The sequence below is a fragment of the Heptranchias perlo genome, chromosome 22, assembly GCF_035084215.1.
Source record: "Heptranchias perlo isolate sHepPer1 chromosome 22, sHepPer1.hap1, whole genome shotgun sequence".
Classification (NCBI taxonomy): Eukaryota; Metazoa; Chordata; class Chondrichthyes; order Hexanchiformes; family Hexanchidae; genus Heptranchias; species Heptranchias perlo.
The window spans coordinates 8,100,955-8,126,279 of record NC_090346.1 but is presented as its reverse complement, the minus strand read 5'-3'; the positions used below and the strand labels follow the sequence as shown (position 1 = coordinate 8,126,279).

Sequence of the window (25,325 nt, the reverse complement as noted above, 5' to 3'; positions counted from 1 at the left end):
TGCTCTGACCATCATGAATGTGGGGCAGGCTTGATGGACAAGCTGATCTTTACCTGCCCATCAATTTCATATGTTCGTATGTATCAAAACTTTTAGAAATTGACACTAATGGCCATTTCTAGACAACCTACCTTAAATTACATTTAAATTGACAGACAGAATATCTAATGGGCACCATTTCAAGTGTGTGATGCTCTCCACCAGATTTCCCTTGATGTGCTCCAGATATAGGAATTATTTATGCCTAAGGGCAAAAGAGGAAAATCTACCCCTGATATTTGGGAAATACATCCAACCCATTGGATGTGAGATAGAGAAATGTTTGCTGCTTATTGCTTTCCTCATTCTCCCATTTAATCTCATTCTGTCTGTTTTACATTACAGCTACATTAGGATCACCACATTGCCTGCCTACTCATAGTTTGAAAATATTCATCCCAGCCTCAAATAAAATGATGGACTTCATGAAAGGCCAATCAATATCTCTTTGGAAATATTTCTAAACCGTCTGTTCTCACAATAAAACATAGTTCAGCATCTATTAATACATTACTTCAACCCATCAGGGTGCAAACTATTTCTTCTGCCACATCATTCACTCCAAAACTTTCTTGACCCATCCACAGAATATTAGACCGTGGATACTGCACACTCCACTCATGTGAATTGCAGAGTGTATAAAAGATCACTTTGGGACTTAAACAAGACCCTACACTTGGCTTTCATAATGCATCTGTTTAGTGTACACCCAAACCACTATCAATACACTTTTATATTGACTTCTCAGTGCCTGCATAACGCTACCTCGTGCATCCAGATCCTCAATGCTCTGAATGTAGTCTGGAACCCTCTGCTGGATGAAGTAAAGCAGCTCAATGGAGTTGGACATCCAGAAGAAAATATGCTGCAGGTCTGGGACCAGGTCTGTAATACTGAGCAGAGGTAGAGATGCTGGATCCTGGCTGGAGTTAGGCAGGAAGAGATTGTAGAAGGGATAAAACAAAAATAATTAATGAGTCATTTTGTTCATAACTTATGTAAGACAAACCAGATGACAACTAAAGGTGAAATTGGAGACCAGACATAGAAACTAATTTCAGCACAATAGTGGAGCTTTACCTGGGGCTTGGGCACTTAGTAAATGAGAGGAACAACTGAGAGTGATCCATTAATAATGGGATGGGTAGAAGTCTCCTGGCACATATGTAATTTGCTATATACTAAAGTTACCCCTTTAATATTATAATCAGAAAAAATAACTTGAATGAATAATAAATACTTGGTAGACTTCACAGATTATGAACTATCAATGTCTTCATCATAAGTGGAATAAACTGAATTCAGTAGGGACTCATACTAATTATATTAGAAATGCTTATAACTGCAAAATGAGCAGAAGGTATTTTGAAATTGGACAATATGAATTATTTTGTACAGTTGCCAATGTGGACCAAAGTGAGACATCCTGGTTCTGACCCCAAAGATTTACAAGATTGCATGATAAAATATCTAATGGGGCATTTTTACAGTAGCTACCAGAGTTGTATTTGCAATATCGGTTTCAACCAGCCAATATCTCACTTATACTCCTGTCCAGGAGAAAGCACATTCTTACTTGTGTGCTTGTATGCATGCTTACATGCAATTGCAGAGTTTCTCCTCCAACAGCTAAAATTTAAAGCTTTTGTTTTCCAATTACTATGCCAAAGACAAGACATTCATTTTAAATGATTCCCATCAATGATAGACTAGAAAACTTAAGCCTAAAGGTTTAGAAAGTGGAAACATCTGCTTTCTCGACATTTAAACTAGAGTACTTTGTAAAATCAGAATTGAAACTGCACTAGAGTAGGTCAGATCTCAACTCACAGTGACATCAAAGTTGCAGTATAAATGCACCTTAAATAGATTAACCTAAATGATGGAACATTAGGATTAAATAATTCAAATCCTAGTCCACTGAGAAATAGGGCTGAATATTTTTAGGAAGTTCATTAAATAATTTGGGTTTCTTGATGATCCAAGGTTTCAGCTTCAGAGAACCAAACTAATTGATTAAGGAAAACAATCTTGGACCAGACTTCAGCTTCAAACGATCTAAACTGAAGCTGCATATAAAAGTTCAGCTTGACTCAGATCAAGCAGAAGTGTCCCAATCGCCCAAAAGTGACCATCTTCTAGTTTTTGCTTCCTTTTTAAAATGACAAATCATATAATAATTTCACTTTATACCAGAGTAAAGTACAGTTTTTCAGTATCAAATGAGACATTTTTGAGAGTTTTGTTTACTTGGCACTGGCAACGGTTTGAAGTTGTGTATTCTTGGAATCAGGAAAATAATATTGGAAAGTCATTAGATGGTGGGGGAGGTGTAATAATAAGTCACTAGTGGCAGGATTAGGATAAGTGGCAGATTTGATCCAGTCTCTGGTATAAACCTGAATTGTACAGAATCTGCATGTACAGAGTATTTGAACAAGCAATAAAAATAAAATTAAAATTAAAAATACAACCTCCTAAAATGCATAGATGAATTCAGAAAATCAATGCAGCCAATAAAGAATTTAAAAGATATGGTAACCCTCAATGTAAGTGCTAGTGATGGTAAACTCTTATAGTCATCTGCATAGCTTTTCATTTTAAAAATCTTCATTTATAAAATATTGGTATCCACAGGGTTCCTCCATGGAGTCTAGTACCATCTCCATTTTGTGCTGCATACATTTGGCCTCATCTTCCTGGTGGGGTAATATCAGTCAAGTGGGTCCCTCACATCACATATGCTTTACATCACTGGTGTGATAAGAATTGGTCTCTTTAGAGATCAGTCCTGGAATGTCTACAAATTGTTTTATAGTAGTTGCTGAGTATTTTACATTTATTTTGTATTACATAAAAACACAAAATAAACTTCAAAATTATTTGGAGTGGTTTTCACTAAGCACAACAGCCCAGTGAAGGGGTTAAAGAATCTGCATAACCAAAATAAAGAATTAGTGTTGTGTGTACAAGAGCTTTAAAGGACTTACTGTTCAGACTGTTTTTCTGCCAATTCTCTGGTCTTCCCCTGTGGAAAAAATGCATCCCATTTAAATAAGAACATAACGATCTGAATGTGACACAACTTAAGTACTTGCTCACTTATCATTTTTAGTTGTTTTGATTTCTTAGATTTTACGATGGGATATTAGCAGCACCCATGACTGTCTATAAAAGCACAAGCTGTATGTTGAGAAACTTACTGTTGTTAAAGCAAAAAATTAACTGGTCATTAATAATTACTGGCAAACAAAATTGATGCCCATTGAAAGCCTATATGTCACTTTTTGTGCTAGTTAAAAGAAATCTGCAGGTGTTTGAGTGAAATAAGATTTTGCAGTGGCAAATTTTCATGTAAATAGCTGGCTAACTGAGCGCTTACTGAGTAATCAGAAGAAATGGAGAAGGTAGTTAGTTCAAGTATAGTTTCCATAGGTTTGCAGATCCATGTGAAGTATTCTAGACTTAAAGAGCATCCTCTTCTCCTTCAACAATGTGAGTCTGACCTGAAAGTGACTGCATTCTCAGCAAAAAGGGACTGTGACCAACGATTGATTGTTTCCTGAAACTGAACCTAGAACAAATGCTTTTAAAATGTGCAATTAAGAGATTCAGCCAGTGCACAGAGATTAAGTGCCTTAGAGCCAGAGATACCATCTGTGAGAGGTGTTTAATCCATTCACTGGTATAAACCTATATATTGAGTTGTACAAAATCTACATGTACAGTATGTTCAAACATGCAGTAAAAATAAAACCTCTTAAAATGCATAAATAAATTCAGAAAATTAATGCAGCCGTTAACAAATTCAGGGGCGTTTATGGAGTACGTAATACAAAATCAGATCTCAGATTTTTCACTGTAGTTTGGTCATTTCCTCTTGTAGGAATGTTATCTAATTAGCTACATTGGAATATACAGTTTCAGAATATCGGAGTTCAATCTAAATTGGTTCCATTATATTTATATATTAATTAGCAACTTTAGTAGTGCTGTGTGTAGGTTGTGATTATGTAAAGTTCTAAGAGGCAATTGTTCTCCCTTCCAATGGATTTTCACTTTGACTCCATTATTCACAATTTTTATTTGTGTCGAGATACACAGAAACCCATTACCATGCTTAATAATCTCCGAACTGAGCTACTGAGAAATCCACACAGGTAGAGTTTCTGCTTATCTGATATGGCGTGCACAGTCTTTCCTTGTACACAGTCCACTTACCAGACACCTTAGGTACAAGTTAGTTCCAGCTGAGGCTTAGGGACCTCCAAGCATTGGAGTTTAATCAGCTAAAACTGTGCAACTAACCAAGACAGAGCATTGGTAGGCTTTCCACTTTGTGTCCAGATAGGACGACACTACCCGTTCGGGCAATGACTTGCAGGGCTATCTGAAGCCAGGTGGAAAGAATCCCAATCTCCAATGACAGGTATACTGCTCTGGCTCCCATTAATAAGCTAGGCTGGATAGTCAGTCATTAACAGCACCTTGTTGGCCTGCCTGCCTCAGATATTGGGTTTTTACAGTGGTGGTTATTAGTAAACATAGACACTTCCCCAAAGAGGGCTTGAAATCCACACAAGTCCGCTGGATCAATCCCAGCATATTTAGCACTGACTAGTGGCTACATGACTGTGACTGGCTGGTCTGAAGGACCACCCCTTGTACTGTGCACCCACATGCAGCAAACATCTCATGCTAACTTGTACAAAACAACATTCAATTCGCATCTGTGCGTGTGTTTATATTATGAGTTTTTTGTTTTCATTACAATAGCAGATCTCTGTGTATTACTTTTTTATTTTGGTCTTAACTACTGACTGGTGTCTACTGTCAGTTTGGATTCTGTTCTCTATTGTGCTGCAGCCTTGAATTTGAGCCCCAGAAATATCAATGAGCCACGCCACCACAGCCACAAACAAAAAACTGCTGGTTGTACATCACTGTACATGGTTAACCTGCATTGCAAAACCAGACAGCGTGACGTCACTTCATAGTAGAAGTGAAGGAGTGCTATATTGTTGGCGGTGCCACCTTTCAGGTGAGATGTTAAACCAAGGCCCCGTTTGCCTTTTGAAGTGGATGTAAAGGATCCCACAGCTTTGTTCGAAAAGGAGCAGGGAGATTTCCCAGTGTCCTGGCCAGTGATTCACCCTCAGAAATATCACCAAAAAAACTGATTAACTAGTCATTCATCTCATTTGTTGCTTGTTGCTGTATGCAAATTGGCTGCCACATTTGCCTAAATAATAATAATGACTGCACTTCAAAAATAATTCATTGGTTGTGAAATGCTTGGAACACATCAAGAGAACATGAAAGAGCCATATAAGTCTTTACATGTTGGTGGATTGGGGATGGCACAGATTCAAAATAGAGAAACTTGATACAAATATACTGCAGAACTATGCCTAATGCAAATATCTTAACAAATGTGATCTATTTCCTTCAATTTCTTTTTAATATGAAGTTTGCCTAGAGCACAACAATTACTAAACTCCAAACAGCATTCATTGCGTGAAGTACTTTGAGATATTTCACATGATAAGGCACGTTATAAATGCAAATATATTATAACTCAGAGATTAGGTAACATGGTACTAACCCACGCTATAGCTTGCATTCTGTTCACAACCTTCAGAAGGAGCTTCATAAAATCACCTGACTTGAAGGTAGTGGCAGAGTGCTGGACACACAAACACAGCAGGCAAGCTGGCGTCAGTTTATGGTCATCTCCACCAGGTTCGATAAGGGTCAAGATTTTATCGATCAGCACATCTTCAAAGGCCCTCTCGTATTCCAGTTGTAGCTTCCTTTTCTGAATACTGTTGCTTCTGTTTGCAGAAGAGTTGGGATTTTTGTGAGTTTTTGCCGCGCTGTCCTTTATAACGGAGCCACACATTTTGCAGACGGCAACTCTCCGGCTACCCTTATGCTCAGGCAGATGGTGCAAATGTCTCAGCATGGAAAAAGTGCGGGCTGGCAGCTTTCTGGCACGCAAAGGATCTTTGAAGAGAAAAAAATAATGCTGCCCAAACCCAACTAGATCGCCATGCCTGAGTTCTGTTGTCCCTTCCAGTGGTGCACAGTTTACTGAAATGCAGGCATTCGGGAATGGCTCCAATATAGTCTGTTCCTCAACATAGCGACTGTATTTATTTGACCGTTTAATCCTTTTGATTTTGCAGTGCAGAGAAAGGATGTCAGGCGATGACAAACATATGTTGGGCTTTGCAGAGGCCGTCTCTTGTCCGACGATTTGCTTCTCACAATCTAGAGGGTACACCAAACAATCCTGTAAAAAGAAAACCCAGAAGCCATATGTTTCACATTCTCACTCACCAGTTTAAAAGCAGAGTTCTAGTGTTACGACCCAGACTACCAATGCAATTGCAGTAAAATATCTTTTAATGGGATCACCCCGAGTGCCAGATAAATCTTCCTTCTATCTATCTAATCGTAGTATGATGCAAAATAGCCACATGGTGAGCAAAGTCTTCTTTTATCTAATGTTCTATCAAGTCTTCTTTTATCTAATGTTCTATCAAGTAAATTATTTTAAATACATCCTGATTGCTATCAGCATGCCTATAACTACAATTCTACATCTAATTTTCTCTTTTTTTTTAAAACCAGGCAGCTATTTGAAATTGAACAGGAACATCTTGCCCATCAAAATGAGAATTTTAAACAATTAACCCTTCAGCTGCTGATTATATGTAGTGGCACACAGATTCAACACGTAGTTTAATGGTCTATTTATTTCTTTCCCTCTGCCACTATGGGAAGAGTGAGATCAAGAGATCTTCCCATCAACTCAGAACCTTAAATGCTATCAACACGCTTTAAATTGGCTTTTAGACTGTGAGTGGGCTTCAAGTCAGCAATAACACCAGTTTGGAGCTGCATATCAGTCACTATACATCATTACCCTGTATATATATATAAAACTGTGTGTATGTGTATTTGCATTTATGTATTAAAACTAATAAGTGAGTTGTAACATTCCATGAAAATACATTGAAACCTTCTAAGGCTTTGTCAAAGGGAAAACCAATTTTAAAATTATCAACATTTACTTCTAGTACCAGTTCCGTCTGTAGGTGACACTGTGATTAGCATTTACAGTGTTAAATGCCTGCTATATAACATTTTAGTGCAAAACTCTCTATCGATACTCTGTTTCTGGGGGAATCTAAAACTAGGGGGCATAGTCTCAGAATAAAGGGTCGCCCGTTTAAGATGGAAATGAGGAGGAATTTTTTCTCCCAGAGGGTCGTGAATCTTTGGAATTCTTTACCCCAAAAAGCTGTGGAGGCTGAGTCATTGAATACATTCAAGGCTGAGTTAGACAAATTTTTGATCAGCAAGGGAGTCAAAGGATATGGGGAAAAGGCGGGAAAGTGGAGTTGAGGTAAAAATCAGATCAGCCATGATCTCATTAAATGGCGGAGCAGGCTCAAGGGGCCGAATGGCCTAATCCTGCTCCTATCTCTTATGGTTTTGCCAATGAGACTGGACATCCAACACCAGTATAGGGACACTGGGTTTGAGACTGCTGTATCAGAAAAATTCTTTTGCAATCTGTTCTTTCAGGCAAGTGCAACAACAGTGACGAGATTGTTATTTTAACCCCATGAACAGGAAGCATTGATCTTAATTTCTTAAATACAATTTATATCCAAGAGACCATACTCAGGTGATACTTAAATCTCATGTCATCTCCAAGCAAACACAACTCCTTCACCCTATCCGATGCAGAAAATCAGTATCTAGAAAAATCCCCTCAGTTTTTCTTTTATTCATTCATGAGATGTGGGCATCACTGGCAAGGCCAGCATTTATTGCCCATCCCTAATTGCCCTTGAGAAGGTGGTGGTGAGCCGCCTTCTTGAACCGCTGCAGTCCGTGTGGTTAAGGTTCTCCCACAGTGCTGTTAGGTAGGGAGTACCAGGATTTTGACCCAGCGACGATGAAGGAATGGCGATATATTTCCAAGTCGGGATGGTGTGTGACTTGGAGGGGAACATGCAGGTGGTGTTGTTCCCATGTGCCTGCTGCCCTTGTCCTTCTAGGTGGTAGAGGTCGCGGGTTTGGGAGGTGCTGTTGAAGAAGCCTTGGCGAGTTGGTGCAGTGCATCCTGTGGATGGTACTCACTGCAGCCACTGTGTGCCGGTGGTGAAGGGAGTGAATGTTTAGGGTGGTGGATGGGGTGCCAATCAAGTGGGCTGCTTTGTCCTGGATGTGTCGAGCTTCTTGAGTGTTGCTGAAGCTGCACTCATTCAAGCAAGTGGAGAGTATTCCATCACACTCCTGACTTGTGCCTTGTAGATAGTGGACGGCTTTGAGGAGTCAGGAGGTGAGTCACTCGCTGCAGAATACCCAGCCTCTGATCTGCTCTTGTAGCCACAGTATTTATGTGGCTGGTCCAGTTAAGTTTCTGGTTAATGGTGACCCCCGGGATGTTGATGGTGGGAGATTCGGCGATGGTAATGCCATTGAATGTCAAGGGGAAGTGGTTAGACTCTCTCTTGTTGGAGATAGTCATTGCCTGGCACTTGACTGGCACGAATGTTACTTGCCACTTATCAGCCCAAGCCTGGATGTTGTCCAGGTCTTGCTGCATGCGGGCACGGACTGCTTCATTATCTCAGGGGCTGCCAATGGAACTGAACACTGTGCAATCATCAGCGAACATCCTCATTTCTGACCTTATGATGGAGAGAAGGTCATTGCTGAAGCAGCTGAAGATGGTTGGGCCTAGGACACTGCCCTGAGGAACTCCTGCAGCAATGCCCTGGGGCTGAGATGAATGGCCTCCATCAACCACTACCATCTTCCTTTGTGCTAGGTATGACTCCAGCCACTGGAGAGTTTTCCCCGATTCCCATTGACTTCAATTTTACTAGGGCTCTTGGGTGCCATACTCGGTCAAATGCTGCCTTGATGTCAAGGGCAGTCACTCTCACCTCACTTCTGGAATTCAGCTCTTCTGTCCATGTTTGGACCAAGGCTGTAATGAGGCCTGGAGCTGAGTGGTCCCGGCAGAACCCAAACTGAGCATCGGTGAGCATGTTATTGGTGAGTAAGTGCCGCTTAATAGCACTGTCGACAACATCTTCCATCACTTTTCTGATGATTGAGAGTAGACTGATGGGGCGGTAATTGGCCGGATTGGATTTGTCCTGCTTTTTGTGGGCAGGACATACCTGGGCAATTTTCCACAATGTCGGGTAGATGCCAGTATTGTAGCTATGCTGGAACAGTTTGGCTAGAGGCACGGCTAGTTCTAGAGCACAAGTCTTCAGCACTACAGCCGGGATGTTGTCAGGGCCCATAGCCTTTGTTGCATCCAGTGCACTCAGCCGTTTCTTGATATCACGTAGAGTGAATCGAATTGGCTGAAGACTGGCTTCTGTGATGGTGGGGATATTGGGAGGAGGCCGAGATGGATCACCTACTCGACACTTCTGGCCGAAGATGGTTGCAAACGCTTCAGCCTTGTCTTTTGCACTCACGTGCTGGACTCTGCCATCATTGAGGATGGGGATGTTTACAGAGCCTCCTCCTCCTGCTAGTTGTTTAATTGTCCACCACCATTCACGACTGGATGTGGCAGGACTGCAGAGCTTTGATCTGATCTGTTGGTTGTGGAATCGCTTAGCTCTGTCTGTAGCATGTTGCTTCCGCTCTTTAGCATGCATGTAGTCCAGTGTTGTAGTTTCACCAGGTTGGCACCTCATTTTTAGGTGCTGCTCCTGGCATGCTCTTCTACACTCCTCACTGAACCAGGGTTGATCCCCTGGCTTGTTGGTAATGGTAGAGTGAGGAACATGCCAGGCCATGAGGTTACAGATTGTGCTGGAATACAATTCTGCTGCTGCTGATGGACTACAGCGCCTCATGGATGCCCAGTTTTGAGCTGCTAGATCTGTTCTGAATCTATCCCATTTAGCATGGTGGCAGTGCCACACAACACGTTGGATGGTGTCCTCATTGTGAAGACAGGGCTTTGTCTCCACAAGGACTGTGCGGTGGTCACTCCTACCAATATTGTCATGGACAGATGCATCTGCAACAGGTAGATTGGTGAGGACGATGTCAAGGTGAAGGTCAAGTAGGTTTTTCCCTCATGTTGGTTCACTCACCACCTGCCGCAGGCCCATTCTGGCAGCTATGTCCTTGAGGACTCGGCCAGCTCGGTCAGTAGTGTTGCTACCGAGCCACTCTTGGTGATGGACATTGAAGTCCCGAGTACATTCTGTGCCCTTGCTACCCTCAGCGCTTCCTCCAAGTGGTGCTCAACATGTAGGAGGACTGATTCATCAGCTGAGGGAGGGCGGTAAGTGGTAATCAGGAGGTTTCCTTGCCCATGTTGAACCTGATGCCATGAGATTTCATGGGGTCCGGAGTCAATGTTGAGGACTCCCAGGGCCACTCTCTCCTGACTGTATATCATCGTACCGCCACCTCTGGTGGGTCTGTCCTGCCGGTGGGACAGGACATACCCAGGGATGGTAATGGAACAATCTGGGACGTTGGCTGAAAGGTATGATCCTGTGAGTATGGCTATGTCAGGCTGTTGTTTGACTAGTCTGTGGGACAGCTCTCCCAGTTTTGGCACAAGTCCCCAGATGTTAGTGAGGAGGACTTGCAGGGTCGACTGGGCTTGGTTTACCTTTGTCGTGTCCGGTGCCTAGTGGTCTGATGCCAGATGGTTCGTCCGGTTTTATTCTTATGACTTTTTGTAGCGAGATTGTACTACGGAGTAGCTTGCTAGGCCATTTCAGAGGACAATTAAGAATCAACCACATTGCTGTGGGTCTGGAGTCACATATAGGCCAGACCGGGTAAGGAAGACAGGTTTCCTTCGCTAAAGGACATTAGTGAACCAGATGGGTTTTTACAACAATCCGGTAGTTTCATGGCTGCCATTAAGTGATACTAGTTTTTTATTATTCCAGATTGTATTTAATTAATTGAATTTAAATTCCCCAGCTGCCGTGGCGAGATTTGAACTCATGACTCTGGATTATTAGTCCAGGCCTCTGGATTACTAGTCCAGTAACATATCCCACAGCTTTCCACTCTATCAACCCCCAAATATCTGGTGCAAGTACACCGATCAACCTAGCACATAGCTTACCTTCCCATGACCAAGCAGGCAATGGGAGCGTTGGCAGGCATTCCTTCCTTCTTGCCAAAGAGCACATAATTAGGGCCTAAGCGAGCAGGAAACACCATCCTATTCCACCCACCCCCACCCCCACCTCCACCCTCCACCATGAGATAAATACAAAGTCAGGCCTGAATTAGGGAGCACTATGCTGTGTGAGGTGCTACTTCATAAAGTCTTGACTGGTCAATGATGAGTTCCTACTCCTGACCCCACCACCTCCACGGTGGAACTTTGGTAGCTGAGAAAATGGCTAACCATCGTCCCCTAACCCCCAACCCCAGCAGAAAATCACAGTCTAGGATTAATCTAATAAAAACTTGCCATCCCCGAGTTTCAGAATTCTAGTTGCTAACCAGTGAAATATCTAGGATGCACAGTTAAATGATTACCAATACATATTGATTTGCAAATTTCTTCTACTAATCTATGTAATATATACACAAATATTCTGATTGTACTTAAAAGATCAAGGTTTGTGGAATAGTCCAGTGCACTCCTAACTTTTCACTAGTTTTGCACTAGCAACTTACAAAGGTATTCTTCTAACCCAGATTTAAAACTGTCCTGAAGGAATATTGCACAGAAGTTTGCTTGTTGCTCTTACGTTCTGATGGTTATATCCCTGAAGAAGCAGAAGGTGAGGGGCCTGGTAGATGGGGTACGAGGAACCATGTTGAATCATACTTTCTTGCTTCTCTTTATTGCTTGTGCCATGAACTGTCTCCTTTCTGCATCGACTTCTTCCAGGCAGCCCAGGCAGCGTTGAATAAAGTCTCTGCTGTTCCTCCCCCTGATTATCAGTGACAATGAGGCTCGTCTCACTGATGCTGCGTCGGAGAGGTGCTATTTTGCAACTGTAGCCAGACATTGTTGATATGTTGCCTTTTGCCCGGTTTCTCTGCAGTTTCCGTGCTTGAGCATTTATATCTGGAATCAGTTGAAAAAAACAAATTCCCTTTTAATTGTACTCTCTTCTCTTTGAGCAGATTTCAAGCTTCTGGTAATTACAGCGGCATTTTATTTTTCCAGCAAAATAAAAATATGACCACTAATACATCAAAACACAGTTCATTTTTTTTCCTCAAATTTTCTCCTCTCCTTGCTTCTTTCCATAGGCATCAGTCTCTCTTTAATACCTTCCACAAGTAGCTATTATACATGAATGGGGCTTGACAATGAGAGTCGGTAAGCTATTTAAATGATTCAGGCATCATGGCCAAGCCCGATCCTGTTCTTACCAACATCCACACATGCGTCACTTCAGCGGGGGTTGGGGACTAATTTTCCACTCCCTAATCCAGTGGAACTGAGGTCAATTGTAGGACCCCTTATTGTCCCTGCCCTCCTTCAGCTAAGATCAACTAATAAGACTACAGTTAATGTGCTAAATTGTGAAGTCCAAACTCCATTATTTTTTTAAAGTCTTTTGAAACAGCCCCCCACCCACCGCACAATATGGCTAGGATTGTATTATTCTATGTGTTCACAATACTGTTTGTCCAACTGCTTTAAATATGTGCATTACTGAAGCAGACCTTCTACTTTAAAGGTTTAAAAAAAAACACTATGGAATTCAAAAATTGTAAATGTTAGATTTTCTTCCCCTGAATCTGTTTCACTACTTGTCCTATATCTTCTATCTGTTTATCATAGAATCATAGAAAGGTTACAGTGCGGAAGGAGGCCATCCCTTTTGAAGGGACTAGAAAAGAAAAAATCTAGGTCCCTTTTGAAGGCCATGATTGAATCTGCCTTCACCACCGCTTCAGGCAGCGCATTCCAGATCCTAACCACTCGCTGTGTAAAAAAGTTTTTCCTCATGTCACCTTTGGTTCTTTTGCCAATCACCTTAAATCTATGTCCTCTGGTCCTTAACCCATCCGCCAATGGGAACAGTTTCTCTCTATCTACTCTGTCTAGACCCTTCATGATTTGGATACCTCTATCAAATCTCCTCGCAACTATCTCTGCTTTAAGTAGAACAACCCCAGCTTCTCCAGTCTATCCACATAACTAAAGTCCCTCATTCCTGGAATCATTCTAGTAAATCTCTTCTGCACCCTTTCTAAGGCCTTCACATCTTTCCTGAAGCGCGGTACCCAGAACTGGACACAATATTCCAATTGTGGCCGCACCAGTGTTTTATAAAGGTTCATCATGACTTCCATACTTTTGTATTCTATGCCTCTATTTATAAAATCCAGGATCCCGTATGCTTTTTTAACCACATTCTCAACCTTCATCGATTTGTGCACATATACCCCCAGATCTCTCTGTTCCTGTACCCCTTTTAGAGTTGTGCCCTCCAGTTTATATTGCCTCTGCTCGTTCTTCCTACCGAAATGTATCACTTCGCATTTTTCTGCGTTAAATTTCATCTGCCACGTGTCCTTGCCACCAGCCTGTCTATATCCTCTTGAAGTCTATCACTATCCTCCTCACTGTTTACTATCCTTCCAAGCTTTGTGCCATCTGCAAATTTTGAAATGTTGCCCTGTATACCTAAGTCCAAGTCATTAATAATATCCTGGGGTAAAGACAGTAGAAGAGTAAAGTGAATATGAACAGGAAAATCCCTAAATAATTTGTGACCTGCAGTAAACCCTATAGTACCTTATTATTATTTGTTAACTCAATCCCTTCAACTGTAAATCCTAGGGCAGTGAATAAATGTTCGTCCAAGTAATCTATTAATTATGTTTATTGATCAATTCACACAATTTCATGTTTAGCATCAAGTCTTTGACACACAGCGCTGTGGTTTTTGTGTATAAAATTAAACTCAAGTGATGCCTGCAGTCCAAAGCTTGGCTACACTTTACCTAAACACAGTCATGTATCCAACCAACTTCCATACAACTTGCACCTATAATAGCACCTTTAACATATCAAACTTCCCAGATGTGTAGATAGGCAGGTAGCAAGGTGGAGAGCCTTAAGGAGAGAGTTCCTGAATGTAGGGCCAAGGTGGCTGAAGGCTCTGCCAGCAAAAATGGAGCAGACAGAAGGGGATACACAGGAAGTCAAAGTTGGAAGAGCAGAGGGTGCACTGGCACTTTGGGCAGGAGGAGGCCACAGACATAGACTGGAGTGAGGCCGTGCAGAGGTTTACAAACGAGGGCAAGGATTTTGAATTCACTGCATTGGGGAACGGAGAGGCAATGAAGGTCAGCGAGGATAGATATGATAGGTGACCAGGAGTTGTAGGATAGGATGCAGGTGGTGGCTTTTTGGATTAGTTGGAGATGCCTATTTATGCTGACATACTAATGAACTGATACATTCTTGGATGGCCCCACTCTTACCAGAAATTACCTGGATTTACAGTTGGAAAACCTGGAGCAGATAGTTTTTATTTTTAAAAAATCAGGCTATGTAGCAAACAATGTTCCCTGACATCTGCAACATGGCTTTTACCCTGTGGGTTATTTTTGTGAGATTATGGTATGACACAATAACGTCATTTCTACTGGGTGATAGTTCATAAACTGTTTGTTGCTCAAAATACAGTAGAAACGGACCTTAAGGCTAAGCCCTGAAGCAAATTCCTTTTTGATTACAACCCAATAAGGGGAAAAATGTACTCACGTAAGATTGCATATGTTTAGATATTTTTAGCGGCCTTGATAAAATTTTGAAATGTGCCTTCCACTGAGAACCTAAATTTATTTTGGACTTGGTTCTCATCCATCACAATGACATGTTAAGCTGATATATCAAGCTATTTACAATCTAGCAGATGTGGCTGTGGCTGAACAAACATGTTATTTAATGACAATGACTGTCTGACATGATTTACGTTACTACCTAATTTCTGAACGGGTTTTGTACAGGACAACCGTAATGACAACACTGGTTAATGTCCATTGAAACTCATTTAATAATGGATGCCGGAGGTCCAGTGACAGGGCACACTAACATTCGAATGTGGTGTCGGAGCGCGGGAGCTCTCTGTAAAAGTACATTTTCAATTTCAGCCTGCTCATGGGGGAATGCACTGAGTGGAAATGAAACTTTCCCACAGGAAAGAGGAGAAAACCAACCATGCCTGCTCTTGCCCAGCACCTACTCAACAGATTCACAGCAGAATTTGCAGAATTCTAAGAGTAGGATTTGTGGTGTATGGTGGGGATAAATAAAAAGGAACAACTTTTTTTTTTTAAAAAGAGGATAAATAATAATGCACATGTGCACACAATGGGGTAGAAATCCGTCTCGGGCGGTAGTGGAAAACAGACAGTATCTCATTGGTCGCCTGTTATACTTCCACCTTGATAATCAGTTCCATTTACTTCAATAGAATGGAATATCAAGTGGGGCATACACAGGTGGCCGAAGCGGTTAGCTTGCATTGTCAACATGCTAACCAAGTCTAGGGGACATCACAATCAAGCCCAATTCTGTCCTCACCTTCACACACACTCACACATTTCCAGTGACCCAATTGAGACAGTAACTGTTTAGTGTATCCATGTGATTTATAGCAATTAATGTTAATTGTATTCAGGTGGTGTGTATCAATTGCAAACGCTCATGTATCCATTTATAAGAGAGCTGATCTAGGGTGGGGGTGGGTATAATGTGGAGCTCTGTGAATTAAGGCTTGGAAGCAACTGAAGACTAGGTTCTAGTATTCTATCTTTTACCACCTGGCTATCCAATTTATATCAGTAACCCTGCCCGATCTTCCCCTCCAGGGAGATGAGGCAAATTGTAGCAATTCAACTTCTGCCCCTGCTATAATTGGTTAACTCAGCGCAGATCAAGGAATGAACCTAAGACCTTCTGATGTGTGTCTCCAGCTACTCACTCATTAAATCTGCTGAGCAATCGAGGGAGCCAGTAAAATATTATTCACAGACACTCCTTCCAGCATGTGGCAGCATATACATATTATACCAGACTGTCCTGCTCTGTTATGAATGGCTTGCCAAGGTTTTTTGGTACCCTAACAATTCTAGAGACATACTTGCAGATAGTCCTGGCAGAAAGCTAACAGAATCACCAAAATTTCAGAAGGTGACCATTTGGCACATCACGCCTCAGCAGTATCAAGAACTGCATTTCATGGAAACACTGCTGTGATTACGTCCTCATTTTTTCTCTCTCAAGTTACAACACAATTAACTTTGCACAGAGCACATTAGATTGGGTGGGGCAGAATAGAGGAAAGGAACACAGCATTTTATTTCATTTTCAAATGAATTAAGCGAAGGAGAAACTGAAGAAAATAAAAATCCCAATTAAAACTAGTGCAGGTAATAATGGGACTAAACTGGACTCTGGAGGAATCTGAAAATGTAATTTAGACTGAGCAGAGGCTGTGTAACTAGCTTTTATATGGTAGACAGATTAAGCAGAACCACTCCGTAAAATTCACTGCTGCTGCCACTCAGTGTAATTTAGGCTTTCAGATGTCTCTAGAGTGCAATTCAGTCCCTTTATTGGCCGTGCATCTCTTAATTAGGATTTATATTTTTTGTCAGTTCTTCTTCTTGTTTTCCGATACAAAACAAATACAGCATCATCTGTAGAGTTTAGCATGAGCCGGAGTTCTATTTTGTATTTTGGTCAGTTTGTGGGGTTTCAGTGGAGCAGTGTAATGCAGTTTAGAGTTACAATGGAGCCAAAACATAGAAAGAGAAAAGGGTTCAAAAATGGCGCAGAAAATAAAGGGAAAGGAGAGGAGAAAAATAGTTTTAAAAAGTTAGGGCTGATTTTCCCTTCTGGCTGGTCGATTAGCGGAGGAGTTGGGATTTCTGCATCCATGTGGCTGTCGCTAACCTGCTCAAGTTTCCCAACAAGAGCCTCATTAAGTATATGGGGTGGGATGGCAGTGGCAAACTGCTAGTAATTGATTTACTACTGCTGGAATGGAGGGAAATTGAGTTCTGCTGCAGCTGATTAAAGGGCACGCATTCTTCTGTGCAGGGAGCAGCTGGAAAGAGCAACAATAACTGAGGAAGAAGCTGCATTGGGTTAGCCTCAAGAAGCACTCCCAAGTTTTCTGATTCATCCACTGATGCAGAAGTAAGAAGCAGAAGGGACAGTTTCTTGTGGACTGAGAACAGGAAGCTACATAAGAGGATGAAGCATATATTATGGAGGGAGATTGGTGAGGCAGTCAGTGCAATCTCCCAACACCTCAAGAACTGCCACACAGTTCAGCGAGAGGTTTAATGACCGTACAAGGTTGGCCATGTTAAGTGAAGCAGCCAGGATCTTCCTGCTTAAAAGCATTCCTATCCTGGTAATTGGAACATGTTTAATGTAAAACAAGGTGGCACAGTAACCAGCTTGTGATACATTCAATGCTTGGCTCTATCCAATGCACCAGGGGATTCTGTAATAAATGTAAAATCAAACACAACACAAGGTAGAGATTCCATATTGAGGAAAAGACTAAAATTCTGCTCCCCCCGATGAATGGAAGTAGACATTGGGCTGTACTGAAGAGAAGTTTTGTCCATTTAAACTGATTTTAACATCCATTTAACATGATGTATAGATCATTTGCCTTGGTCTTGATTTTTAACACTATTCTGAGATACATGATCGTTGTAAGCGAGTAGACTATAAGTGGAGCTAATTGTACATTGTAAAAATGGAAAACAGCCACTCCAAAGCACACGATCTACCAAACTGTAAACTGCTATAGTTTAATTAAATTACAAAACATTTTCAATTTTCTAATACTGTATTGGCATCACAATTTTGTAAGAAGTAATCAGCAAGAGTATTGCATTTACAGAACGTGTCATGAACTTTTACAGAAATTTAACTTTTCTCTTTTGCATAAACTCCAATTCTCATTGCTTGTGCTTTGGTTGGTGGGCACTGTTCTGTGTATCTGAAGATAATAAAGGAATAGCTAGTTTCAGACCTGAGCTCTGTAGCTGACCGTTTGCTCAAGTCAATTAATGTCAAAGGGAAAAAAATCCCAGTCTACATAAAACTTTTTAAAAATAAAACTTTTACCATCAATTAGAATGATCCTAAGTTCCCTACACTCTTACTACTATTTTAATCAATAATGCTCCATTTTAAGGTAAAGTATCTGAAGGCTGAGTTTGATTGCAGTCAAAAATGAGCTTTCTGATTTCATACGGCTTTGCAATCATTTCACCAGCAATGGGAGGCAAATTCCTCAATAGCTTATTTTACAAAAGTCGGCATTTGAACTTTGTGAACTAGAATATTTGCAAAAGTTGAATTAAAAAGTAAATAGCATGAAAGCTAAAAATATAGTCACTGAAATAGATGTATCTGAGATCTCTTTTCCTGCTCCATGTGTAGTCCTGTACAACACATTTTAAAAAATAAAATTACAAATAACCATTACTAACCAAAGCTGAGCTCCTTGGTCCATCCTTTAGAAAATGGAACAAATTTTCCAATACACTATTCAGCAGGCTCTTAGACAAACACTTTGGTACCACTTGATGTTAGTAGTGATATGAAAGCTGTCTCATCGTTTACTGGGAATGTGGTTGGTTTCATACGAAAGATTTTACGTCTCCCCCCCACAAGCCTCAGGGATCGACTGAAGCACTCACTTCATCTAAAAAGTGTCTGGAATTCATAACCCAGAACTCTCTGCTGTTTATACACATTCTCCAATAAAAACAGATATATTCCCTACATGTACAAGCTACCATGGGACTACTAATACATTAAAGTTACTCATGCATTTTTCTTTAAACACATCATTTTTTAATACTGTCTTCAATTCATGCTTCATTGATCACTGAGATATTTTTAAATGATTATTGTAATACAGATGGCTTATAGCTGGTGCAAGGCTATGAATGCAGCTGCAGTGATTAGTTTGGAAACAGCAGTAGGGATCATATTTACAACACAGTTGCATGGGATTTTGATCAATTTGCATGCAATTACTTCTTTGTGGTTTAAACTTGTATACATGGACAAAAGATATGGGAAAGGCCCAAGGATTTCTGCATTACAACCTCCCTGTGTAGCAGAAAAGCTTATAATCGGGGCAGCATGGGGGGAGGTTTTGTTTGGTGGGCAAAGGGAAGGGGGGAAGGCAGCAGAGGTAGCTGAACCAGTGACAAAGAAGTCTATGAGCTCCTTGTACTTGTTGTTGGAGATGAGAGTAGAGGTAGCAGGGCTTTAAAGAGATCTGTTGATGGAGGGAGTGAAGACGGGGCCATACCAGGGGGAACCACCGGAATAGGAGTCAGGAAAGGTTTTAATGGGCACAAGGATGTCAAAGGTGGAGGACAGTGAATGGTTCAGAAGGTTGGCAGCTTCATAAGTATCGTGGCGAATAGAGGGACAAATGCTAGGTGGTTGGCAGCTTGATAGTGCAATTGTAAGTGACTTGGGGGAGAGATTTTTCTAGGGTGGACACAGAAGGAAGAAGGGGTTGGAAGGCAGTAGGGGGGCATGGGTAGTGAGGGATCTGATGTGTGATTTGATGATAAGGGCCACACTGCCACCATGGCAGTTTGAGCAGGTCAGGTGGTGGAAAGTCTAGCCAGGGTAGGAGGCTGCAGTAAGGGGCAAGGCGTCGTCAGCCATGAGCCAAGTTTCCGTCAAAGCCAGGAAGTCAATGCAGTCGTCCAAGATAAAGTTGTGGATGGCAAGGGCCTTGTTCACAGAGTGAAGAGACATTCTGGAGGGGGAAATGAATGAAGCACCTGCTACAATGTAACATGCCTGGCAGTTCCAGCTGAAGATCTCAAAACAAAACTTTTACAATTTTGCCTAATAAAATGGACAGCTCTGGAGTACAAAAGTACTTAAAATTAACCAGGATGCATACATTTAAATTCAAAGTTCTCCATGGGAGCATGGCCCAGAAATACACGACCAATTTTGTGCCTACAATATTTGAAATTCACCTTGAGGTTTTCCTGTACTCACGTTTTTTTCTCCTTCCAATACAAGTGAAAGAATGTCGGGTATAGCCACAGCATAAGATACAAAGTCCGTGTGAGTACTTAGAATCAGGACGGTTCTTGAGTTATCAGCTTTGTGGGGGCTGTGTCAGCATTTGAAGCTACTGGCCAACTTTTGCTAGTTGGCAAGTATGAAGTATTTTAACATAAATTTATTTGGCGCAAAAGATTAATTAACCAAACCCATTATCTACAAACTGCAGACTCAGCAAAGCAGAATTACATCCATTCGATGCAGTGAGCCTGGACATTTTTCGGTGATAAAGAATCGTATAGCACAGAAGGAGGCCATTTGGCCCATCGTGCCTGTGCCAGCTCTCTGAAAGAGCTACCAATTAGTCCCACTCCCCTGACCTTTCCCCATAGCCCTGCAAATTTTCCTTTTTAAGAATATATCCAATTCCCTTTTGAAAGTTACTACTGAATCCACTTCCACCACCCTTCCAGGCAGTGCATTCCAGATCATAACAACTCGCTGAGTATAAAATATTCTCATCTCCCCCCTGCAATTTTTGAAGGAGTATGATAAATTGTTGCTGTATGACTGTATAGGGTTTGGATTTTTTGATCTTGGTAGTTAGGGATGGGCCTTTTATTAAACGTCCAGCAAACCACTCAAGGGTACAACAACAACAATGGAGCTGATTTTCCTGCACATCCCCCCCCCCCCAACCCTCACCTCCAACCCTGGTGCTGGACAGGAGCTTCACGCCCGAATCACCCTGCTCCTGTCCAGGCCTAGGAATGCTGGTATTTCCTGTCCTGGTTCATTAATATGCCTCCAGGCTGAGCCCAGCAAAAGTGGTAGGGAATTTAGGTCAGTTGCAGGCTTCTCCTACAGCTGTGTGTCAGGCCTCTGAGATCAGGGCCTTGTGGCTGCTGGTGGAGATTAGAAGCTAGAAGGCTTCTATTACTTGTAAACATTCTTGGGGGGGGGGGGGGCAGAATTAAAGATAAAAGGAAACATACATTCCTGTCTTTGGCCTATTCCCCCGGGACCCTTGCTAACCCTCCTGTGACAGGCTACTGAGTGCCCCTGCTCTGGGGAGCTCAGAGATTATTGCAGCAGGAAAATGAGGGCCTCATTTGAACCTTAATAATAGGCTTGCGCCTACTGCAGGCGGTGTCAAATTCTGTTTGATAATCGCTCCTGTGAAGGGCCTTGGGATGATTTACAACGTTAAAGGTGCTATATAAATGCAAGTTGTTGTTGTGGTGGTTAATGAAGCAGTGGCCATCAGCAACAGAGTGTAGGATAGGGTATTTTCAAAAAGAGTCTTGCAATGCAAAATGCAGCTGCATACACCAACAGCAAGTAATGCACCAAAGATGATACAGCAACATGAAATGCAAAACAAATGCAGAACTTTGAAAGTAACATTAAACTATCAATTATACTTTTAAGAATCAATCTTCTAAAGGCCAGAACAGGAATTCCCAGCAGCACCCGTTTTAGATGGGCAAGCGTGTTGAAGAGTAAACAGGTGGAAAGGATTGTTGACTTTGGCATGGGGCCGGTTTATAAAGGATTGCCTAAAATTAAGAGGCATAATGAGGCTCCCACATGCTCTGCATGAGGCCTCCAACAATTTGCAGATCACTGAAATTGGCACCCAACAGATTGGACATTCAGCTAGATTCGCCTGATCTCTCGAGATTCGAGGGTGCACTCTGTAAGCCCATGATCGCTGATTAACCCTCACAATTTACAACATACAAAATATCGCACAACAACCATGAGCGAATGACCAAGTTATTCTAGGACTCCAGCACAGAGAGATGATACGAATGCCTTAATAGTATGCTGCAGTGCCATGTGGATCCAGACCGCCCTAATGGAAATGCGTACACTAGGTTGTACCTGCGGTTGTCGTATCCTTCTCCTTAGCAGCCATCTCCTCCACCTCAGCCCGCTTTCGAAGCTCAAACCTTCTGGCGAACCCCTCTTTAGGTTTCCATAGGTCCTGAAGGAGAAGAGGCTTTTCGTTGTCCCCCAGAGCTCGGAGACATTCCGTCCGCCAGCGTTTGTCTGTCCCCTCAAATCTTCCGATGACATCGCAGAGCAGGTACGCGCTGGCACACTTCTTGCTCACAGAGTAGCGCTCAAGGGCTTCTTTGACCAGCTCCTGGGCACTCGACCGCGGCGTGGCCAGGACACTTTTGTAGTTTGCGCCGCTACAGATTTCATTGCCAAAGATCTTAAGTATGCCAGGAGCTGAAAGCTGGATAGAGAGCTCCGAAGGGTCATCCATTAGGTCTGTTGGAATATCGGTCACAGATCTTCGCTCACGGTAACTTAGCTTCCGGTACAGAACCTGCGTGAAAGCCCGGCTCTGCCTCTTCAGTTTATTCTTTGATGGCTGGGACATATTTGTTGATGATTCGTAAAACATGATGTCAGATAACTGAGATCTGAAACTTAAGAAAAGACAAAAATATAGAGAATTGCCACAGTGGTACAAGTAGTCAAATGACAAATTCATAGATTGTAAAATGAAACCTAATCATTTTGTGTTGAATTTCACCCAAAAAATTGACACATTTTCCAACTCGTGCAATTTCCCAAAATGTCACACATTTTTTAAATCTCGTGAGATTTGGTTCAGTAGTTGCACATGGAGATAGCATTTGGGCTTTTCCTCTTGGCTCCACTCCAATATACTGTCAAAAAGTGTACAACCACTAAAAAAGACCGAGAGGTCGATAAAATGGTTATTAGACACAGAGGCCAGCAGACAAACTGCGCTGCAAGGAATAGTAGGACCATAAAAAATATTCAAATTAGCGGGTCACCCATAATGTGACTAGAACACCCATGTAGCATTCCAGTCGCTGAGCATCCCTTCTGAATAGTGCTGAAGGGAAGGACCAACAAAGAAAGCATTTTGAAAGAATTGTCTTGACATCCAGTCCTGGATGAGCCCCAATTTCCTCCAACATTGGGAAAACCAAAGCTATTCATTTTGGTCTCGCCACAAACTCTGTCCCTCGTCACTAATTCTATCCCTCTCCTTGGCCATTATCTCAAGCTGAACCAGACTGTTCGCAACCTCAGTGTACTATTTTAACCTGAGCAGAGCTTCCGACCCCATGTCCTCTCCATCACCAAGACCACCTACTTCCACCTCTGTAACATCACTCATCTCCACTCCTGCCTCAGTTTATCTGCTGCTGAAACCCTCATCCATGCTCTTGTTACCTCCGGACTTGACTATTCCGATGCTCGACTGGCCACCCCTCTTTCACCCTCCATAAATTTGAGTTCATCCAAAACTCTGCTGTTCATATCCTAACCCACTCACCCTTCACCCCTGTGCTGACCGACATTGGCTCGCAGTCCACCAACGCCTTGATTTTAAAATTCAAATTCCTTTATAGCCTCACCCCTCCCTATCTCTGTAATCTCTTCCAGCCCTACAACTCTGCGTTCCTCCAACTCTGACCTCTTGTGCAACCCACTCCAGCATTGGCAGTCGTGCCTTCAGCTATATAGGCCCTAAGCTCTGGAATTCCCTCCCTAAACCTCTTCGCCTTCGCCTTTCTCTCCTCCTTTAAGAACCTCCTTAAAGCTTACCTCTTTAACCAAGCTTTTAGTCACCCATCCTAATGTCTTCTTCTTTGGCTCGGTGTCAATTTCTGTCTGATTACGCTCCCAGTAAGTGCCGTGGGATGTTTTCCTACATTTTATGGTGTTTCTCTGGGGTTTCCCATGATCTTCCGCCAAAGTTACTGCAGGAGATCTGGAGAACCCCCATGGAAATTCCTAGCCACTACGTCTATTGTTGCAGCTCCAGCCACTTACATAGAATGTACAGCACGGAAACAGGCCATTCGATCCAACAGGTCCATTACAGTGTTTATGCTACACATGAGCCCCCTCCCACCCTTCATCTAACCCCATCAACATATCCTTCTATTCCCTTCTCCCTCATGTGTTTATCTAGTTTCCCCTTAAATGCATCTATACTAGTCACCTTAACTACTCCTTGTGGTAGCAGGTTCCACATTCTAACCACTCTCTGGTTAAAGAAGTTTCTCCTGAATTCCCTATTGGATTTATTAGTGACTATATTATATTCATGCCCCCGCAGTTCTGGTCTCCGCCACAGGTCATCCCTTGGACTTCTCTTTTCCAGAGAAAAGAGCCCCAGCCTGCTTAATCTTTCCTGATAGGTATAACCTCTCAGTTCTGGTATTATCCTAGTAAATCTGTTTTGCACCTTCTCCAGTGCCTCTATATCCTCTTTATAATATGGAGACCAGAACTGTTCGCAGTACTCCAAGTGTGGTCTAACCAAGGTTTCTCTGCTTTTCAATTCTATCCCTCTAGAAATGAATCCCAGTGCTGTGTTTGCTTTTTTTATGGCCTTATTATTGCTACTTTTAGTGATCTGTATATCTGTGTCCCCAAATCCCTTTGCTCCTCTACCCCATTTAGACTCTTATTTTCCAAGAAGTATGTGGCCCCCTTATTCTTCCTGCCAAAATGTACCACCTCACATTTAGACGCCACTAAGATGGTGGGATAATAAAAATTGTTGGAGATTGTACACAGGGCAACAATTGCAATCCTGCTTTTAGTAAACAATGCCTTGGTGTGTAACTTGAGTCAGCCTGTGATTGATTACTTCAGTCTTCAGGGAACTATCAGTATGGTAACTGTGTCAGCGCACTGCTGTCCTTGTGCCTTATCTGACTAGAATGAAAGAATGATGTTTGCTGCAGCTTAAGAATATTGTCCTTACTGCAGTACAAAAAAAGATATAGGTTTCCTTAAAAAAAATGTAAATTGCACAAACTGCGTTTCTACTTCTGTCAAAAATTTGACCCAAGTATGCAAGCTAACCTTTAAAATTGGTGCTAGGTAGTTCAGGGATGCTGTCAGGAAGCACTTCTTCACACAAACAGTAGTGGAAATCTGGAACTGTCTCCAGCTGTTGAGGCTGGGGGTCAATTGAAAATTTCAAAACCGAGATTGATAAATATTTGTTAGGCAAGGATATTAAGGGTTACGGAACCAAGGCGGGTAAATGGAGTTAAGATATAGATCAGCCATGATCTAATTGAATGGTGGAACAGGCTTGAGGGGCTGAATGGCCTACTCCTGTTCCTATGCGCGTTGTTTCCATGACATCAGCACAGCGCCCAATGTATGCAACTTGCATACTGACATCACAGAT

At 42.1% G+C, this 25,325-nt stretch overlaps 1 protein-coding gene across 1 annotated transcript in view; it reads right to left on the bottom strand.

Annotated features, from left to right (window-relative positions):
* radil (Ras association and DIL domains) overlaps nt 1–22,539 on the bottom strand; it is an 82,401-nt gene extending 59,862 nt beyond the window's left edge. The window contains exons 1-5 of the mRNA XM_068002892.1: nt 22,007–22,539; nt 11,823–12,145; nt 5,645–6,334; nt 3,030–3,067; nt 805–962 (exon numbers count right to left, since the gene is read on the bottom strand). Coding sequence (XP_067858993.1) covers nt 805–962; nt 3,030–3,067; nt 5,645–6,334; nt 11,823–12,145; nt 22,007–22,538 — 1,741 coding nt within the window. The 5' untranslated portion in view covers nt 22,539. The remainder of the gene's footprint in view (nt 1–804; nt 963–3,029; nt 3,068–5,644; nt 6,335–11,822; nt 12,146–22,006) is intronic.
* Nucleotides 22,540–25,325: the final 2,786 nt, after the last annotated feature.